Genomic DNA, 6,501 nt, shown 5'->3' with positions numbered 1-6,501 from the left:
CTCGTTACTTCATCATTATGTCACGAGTTCCATCACAACAAATCAGAGACGGCAAGTTTCCAAACAAGTATTTTCATTATAATAGTCAAGCCACATATAATTAATCATATCCAGGTTAATTTCTGATGCATCAGTGATGACGACTTAAAAAGATAAGTGTAATAACCTGATACTTTTTAACTCATCTTAAACATTTAACCATCGATCTGTGTGGAGTATTTACATGTTTACAAAACACTCTGACGTCTGACAAAAATAATACAAAATAAAATGAATGGCACTTGTAGAGAGACGATGTGCTGGCTGTACACTGATGCTTGTCACACTGAAAGTTACCTTGACTGATCCAATAGCATATTCCTCCTGATAGATGTGTCATGTGTGTCGATGTGCACAACTGCAATGTTCTACACACCAGGAGAGACAGACGGAAAAAATTCAGACAGAAAGGTCCTTCGTCTTTTCTCTTCCTCACAGGAACAGACTGCAGATGACTGGCAGTTAGCGTTAGGAAAAATATGCGATTTTTCAGTGTGACAAAGGCCAGTATATTATTGCTCTACAAGTCACATTCATTTTTAAGCCAAGTCATTTTTGTCAGACGGACGAGCGTTTTGTATTTTGTGTAATTACATTCCCACACAGATCATAGTTAAATGTTTTAGAGGAGTTAAAATGATATTCTGTTAATTACATTTATTTTTCTAAGTTGTCGTCGTCATCACTGATGCATCAGAAAACAACCTGGATATGATTATTTATATGTGGCGTGAATATTATAATTGAAATACTTGCTGTCTCTGATTTGTTGTGAAGGAACTCATTGTGACATAATGATGACGTAATGAGGAAACACTCGGTAACAACTCTGATGTACCGCTGCACTGACCAAAGCTCTACAACTGTAAAAACAACCACAATATGCTGATGGTTTCACTCTAGTTTACAATGCAGTTCTGTTGTAATGTGTTGTAAATTACCCTCAAACACAATAAACTTGAGACTTGTGAGTGCTGATACAGAAGCATTGCAAATGAGGACTTTATTTGGTCTCGGATATCAGAAGTTTGTCTGAATATTTCAGTTTGGTGATATGGGATTGTAACTGCAGAGCCTGCACTCCTGTCGTTGGGTCTCATGAGCCGTCAGTAAGAATGTGAAGAAGACTGTCCTCATTAAATTTGCATTTTTATTTCTTGCCTTAATTTGTAACAATTTCATGTGCAGCAGCTGAGCAGGTTACCGGCCTTTTCTTAAAGTGACAGTACTCATCTGTATGAGACAAGGATTAGCTTGATTTTTATTTATTTTTTTACAATATTCAAATTGGTAAATTTTGAGTTATACCTTTTGGATAGTAAAAAACTAATCATAATTTTATTAAATTTGACTTTAAGTTATATTTTATGTGTAGAATATGTTATTCAGGTACTGTCACTTTAAGAGAGTGCACATTTACTCCAGTTGAGCTGTGGAATGAAGGAGTCTAGTGGAGGCTAGAATAACTGTGGAGTCATATGGTTTTCTTACCGTGTCCTGTCATGTTGAGTTAACAAAGAAACATCAGCCGACCTGCTTGTGTGGAATAAAAGTTCTTTTGTGTTTTTCAACTTAACAACGGGGTTACTGTCTGAGGGACAGATTTCATTGACATGTTTATTTTTTCCGTTTCATATAAATACATGATAATTTGAATGAATAGGATATAAGGGTAAAACGTTTGTTTGAAATACTTTTATAATTAAAAATATAATATTTAAAGTAATTTTTGGTTGTAAATTAGATGCCCTTCATGTATATTATTTTGAAAAGTAAGAGTCACATGATCAGAGTTTAGCGAAGTGTATGACTGTGGCATTGTGGGTCAGAGAAGCCGTGGTGACAGAGGAGGAAAATACGGCTCCAAAAGGACATTTTTCTGCGTATGAAAAACTTCTTCATGCTTTTATTTCCAGCAGGTTGACGACTGTTCCAGTCTCCTCCTCCTTCTTCATCCATCAGCTTCAGCTCATACCAAACAAATGGGTTCTAATGAGAACCAAAAGAACAGACCACACTTCAGTCCTGACACTGGCTCCCAGTACGTCACAGGATGAACTCTGAGGCCCAACGTTCCTGTCAGGTACGTTTCAGCAGCACACACCTGTGAAATCTCTCCAGCTGCAGCCAGCTGTTCTCATGTTACCTGATGTTCTTTGTCTAAATGAACGTTCTCTTCTTCTTTCAAATCTTTATTTGTCATCTGTTTGTGAAGCACGTTGTTTCCATGTCACATTAATAAACTTTTCTTTCTTACAAACTGATAGAAAATGAACAAACAGCTCAGAACTGTTTATGTTTCTGTTACAACTACAGATTTAATGAAGTTCAGCTGTGATCCAAACATCACCTCAGCTGTAGCCCTGAGCCGGCTCCAGGTACACCCGGTTGTGATTCTGGTTGTCATGGTGATAAGCGGTGTGTATATAACCACCGTTGGGGTCTGGGGAGGCGTCGTTCTGCTCCCCATAGTCGGGGTCTTCTGCTTGGGCGTGGTCTAGGTGGGCGTGGTCAGGGTCAATGAGCCGATTGGATCGTTTCAAAGAGGCTTTCCTTCCGACCGCGCGGTACAGGTAGACCATGACCACAAACTGAAGCACCTGAAGAGAGACAGAGTGTCAGTGCAGTAAAAACCTGTTTATAGTGAACTCAATGTTAAAGGTGTTACAGGTGTTACAGGTGTTATATCAGGTTTTACAGGTGTTATAGCTGTTATATCAGCTGATACAAGTGTCAGGTGTTACAGAGGCCCCCTACAGGCTGCCACTGTCATTACACCCCACAGTATAACAGAATCATTTACTGCTGCAACTGCTCTCTGTAGAGACTCTGACCTGGATCAGAATGAGGCTGACGTCCATACCGAGGATGGTCAAAGCATTTTCCTGCAGCCACACACTCAGCGTCTGCCTGCAGCCCTGCAACAACAACAACACACACACACGCCGCATCCTGAACAACGATGAGCAGACAATACAATGTGTAACTCGATATGTGACGATGTGTCTGAGACGTACCTGGTCATACGAGCTGTTTCCTCGTCCGTACGGCGGCTCGGTGTAGTTCAGCAGCTCTGAGCACCAGGACGAGTTAAAGCTGCGACGATACGAGCTGAAACAGGAACAAGGAAGTACGTCTGGTCTGGTCAGGTTCAGACTCTGGATATAGGAGTTCTTCAGCCAATCAGCTGGCCCCGTCCTGCCGCAGCACTCCCCCTGTCGATCAGTCATTATCTTTCAATTAGTTAAAATAAAGTTAAATAATCAAACATACAGGCACACAGAAGAGTGAGGGGGCAACATGGCTATCACATATAGATAAGGCTGTAGTCCTTTTATATTTATTTTATTTAAAGTAAAGATGGTAAACTTGGCCTGCTGTAGTATAAAAATACAAAATACAAAAAGGAAAATAAAAATTTCTCAAAAAAGTATTTGATCAGAGCAGAGAGGCTTTGCACACGCAGAGTTGGGGGAGAATATGTGGTTATTTAAAAACTGATCCTCAGAGATCTTCTCCTCTCAAAAACAAACGGACCTGATTAAAACGGTAAAAACACAATGACGCAGTTTCACATTAAAAATCTCAAACAGCAGAGACGCTCACATAGTGCTGCACGTTGTCCATCAGTGCGTCCTGAGAGCTGCTGCCTCCGTACTGAAGGATGATCTGATCCACTGCTGCGTCCAGACTCCGTTCAATCTGACACCACACAGACTCTGGGTTACAGACAGCTTCAACATCCTTCCCACCAAAATAAAAGTCTTCTCACCTTGTTCCTGTTGATGAGCAGCAGCAGGGTGACGAACAGCTGGCCCAGGACCAGGATGATCAGGAAGCCCAGGTACTGAGGAGGACCAGCAGAGTTCAGTCAGTCTGGAGGACTCATGTCATGTCTTATGTAGATGATTGTGATCAGGTGTTACATCAGGTGTTACAGGTGTTACATCAGGTGTTACAGGTGATATATCAGGTGTTATATCAGGTGTTACAGGTGATATATCAGGTGTTATATCAGGTGTTACAGGTGTTACATCAGGTGTTACAGGTGTTATATCAGGTGTTACAGGTGTTACATCAGGTGTTACAGGTGTTATATCAGGTGTTACAGGTGATATATCAGGTGTTACAGGTGATATATTAGGTGTTACATCAGGTGTTACAGATGTTATATCAGGTTTTGAAAGGTGTCATATCAGGTGTTGTGACTCACGGTCAGTAGCAGAAATCTATGCTCTCCATCAGCTCCAATACATCCAACAACACTGACTGATACCACCACTCCACCAATGATCAACAGCCCCACAGCTACTGTACTCAACTCCACTACACACACACATACACACACACACAAACACACACACAGACACACACACACACACACAAATACACAAAATTAAATCTTATAGACAATACTGGAAGCAGGGGGAAACTGTTAGCCTAGCTTAGCACAAAGACTGGAAGCAGCCGTGCAACTTCTGTCCAGTAACAAACAAATGAGGAAGTGAAGGTGATTTGAAGCTGCAGGTTCAGAGGTGTTTTTCATGGTCATGTGCCCCCCCACCCCCCCGACAGGAGATTAACAACATGCAACATGTGGATCAGACTCAGTTACCAGAGGAGAGGACGGTCAGAAAGTTTCCTTTGCCAAACAGGATCCAAACTGCACAGCCGGCAACACTCAGACCCAGAGCCTGCAGACAGAGGTCAAAGGTCAGACACAGTCTCTGTCTTCACTATGTTACTGTACAGATGTTTTCTGATGTTCATTGTGAACTGGGGCCTCATTTTCCCGCCTTAATCCTAATCCTAAAAATCCATTTTACAAGGAACCAGTGACTCCAGCAGGTGTCCAGGTCTCTGATCTCTGTCTCTGGTCTCTGGTCTCTGTCTCTGTGTCTCTGTATCTGTATCTGTGTCTGTTTCTCTGTCTCTGGTCTCTGTCTCTGTGTCTCTGTCTCTGGTCTCTGTCTCTGTCTCTGTGTCTCTGTCTCTGGTCTCTGTATCTGTGTCTATGTGTCTGTCTCTGTATCTGGTCTCTGTATCTGTCTCTGTGTCTGTGTCTGTCTCTCTGTCTCTGTGTCTGTCTCTCTGTGTCTGTGTGCTCTTGTGTCTCTGTGTCTGTGTCTCTGTGTCTCTGTGTCTGTGTCTGTCTCTGTGTCTGTCTCTGTGTCTGTCTCTGTGTCTCTGTCTCTGTATCTGTGTCTGTGTCTGTGTCTCGGTTGAAGACAGATGATAAAATGTAAAGTTTCCTCACCAGGAAGAGGGAGTTGAAAACTGCAGAGCAGAACTTCAACAGCTGAATCTTCACCTCCAGCTTCATCTCTCGTCACATCTGTTCATCAGTCTCATCAGTTCTGGTTCTGTTCAGTCATCAGGAGGTTCTTCAGTCGGGTTCTCCAGTGAACGTTTCAGCTCCAGTCAGACTGTGCGCAACTTCTGCTGCAAAAACACCTGAGATCAGAGTACACTTCCTCATTGTCTCTAAACATTAAACAGATCTGACTACACACACACACACACACACACACAGACACACAGACACACACACACACACACACAGTGCAAGTGGGAGTGGAAACAGCAGGAACAAGGAAACTGCTGGTGTTATTATTAATAACAGTGAATGATTAATGATGGTGATGAGTCTTGAGTAGTCGTGGCAGAGCATCATGGGAGTTCCCCCAGCAGTCTTGGTCTCTAGCAGCATCACTAAGACCCGGTTCAGGACTCACCTGATCCAGGTCTAACTACAAGCTTTATCACAGAGGACAGTGATCTTCAATGTAGAGAGAGAGTCTGACTCCTGGACCCAGACTGGACACACACACACACACACACATTAACACACACACACGCACACACACACACATTAACACACACACACACATTGACACAAACACACACGCACACACACACACACACATTAACACAAACACACACATTAACACACACACACACACACACACACACACATTAACACAAACACACACACGCACACACACACAGACACACACACACAGACACACACACACATGCGCACACACACACAGATCCAGGACCAGCCGGTTTTTGTTTGTGTTCCTATGTTTTTATGGCTTTTGGGGAAAATGTTGATTATTATTTGTTCTTGATGTGAAACTCGAGGCTTCAACAGATGTGACGACAAACACGACGCGTCACGTTGCTTCTGCTTCAAAGAAAATATGGAGAAAGAATTTTTCCATCGTCCTTGTTTTCCTTGAATCCCCTCAAGGACCTGTGGAAGGTCTTTGAGGTCCTTTGGAGGGTCCTCAGACCTCAGTGTGGGAACCTTCGCTGCAGTTAATGAGAAAGACAAACAGTCGGCGTGACCTTTGACCCTCAGCTGAAGAAGAAGTCGTTACAGATTCAGAGTCAGTCTCACAGAGGTCAGAGGTCACAGCTCTGCCTCATTCCCATGTCCGTCAGCGGCATCGTGTT

At 42.7% G+C, this 6,501-nt stretch overlaps 1 protein-coding gene across 2 annotated transcripts; it reads right to left on the bottom strand.

Moving 5' to 3' along the window:
* Positions 1–1,766: 1,766 nt before the first annotated feature.
* LOC111234114 (CD82 antigen-like) lies at positions 1,767–5,497 on the bottom strand. 2 transcript variants are annotated; one of them, XM_022762042.1, is made up of 9 exons: positions 5,297–5,497; positions 4,655–4,733; positions 4,253–4,365; positions 3,812–3,886; positions 3,646–3,741; positions 3,057–3,254; positions 2,874–2,957; positions 2,390–2,639; positions 1,767–2,028 (listed from the first exon to the last, which is right to left on the bottom strand). In XM_022762042.1, exons 1-8 carry the CDS (start codon positions 5,360–5,362, stop codon positions 2,391–2,393), a joined length of 960 nt encoding a protein of 319 aa, XP_022617763.1. In that variant the 5' UTR covers positions 5,363–5,497; the 3' UTR covers positions 1,767–2,028; position 2,390. The 2 variants fall into 2 exon arrangements, with proteins under 2 accessions (XP_022617763.1, XP_022617764.1); XM_022762043.1 differs by lacking the exon at positions 1,767–2,028 and having other exon boundaries at positions 2,464–2,639; positions 2,874–2,991.
* Between the last annotated feature and the right edge of the window lie 1,004 nt (positions 5,498–6,501).

Source organism: Seriola dumerili, unplaced genomic scaffold (assembly GCF_002260705.1).
Source record: "Seriola dumerili isolate Sdu_G_001 unplaced genomic scaffold, Sdu_1.0 BDQW01000435.1, whole genome shotgun sequence".
Lineage (NCBI taxonomy): Eukaryota > Metazoa > Chordata > Actinopteri > Carangiformes > Carangidae > Seriola > Seriola dumerili.
This window is presented reverse-complemented; position numbering and strand designations above follow the sequence as displayed.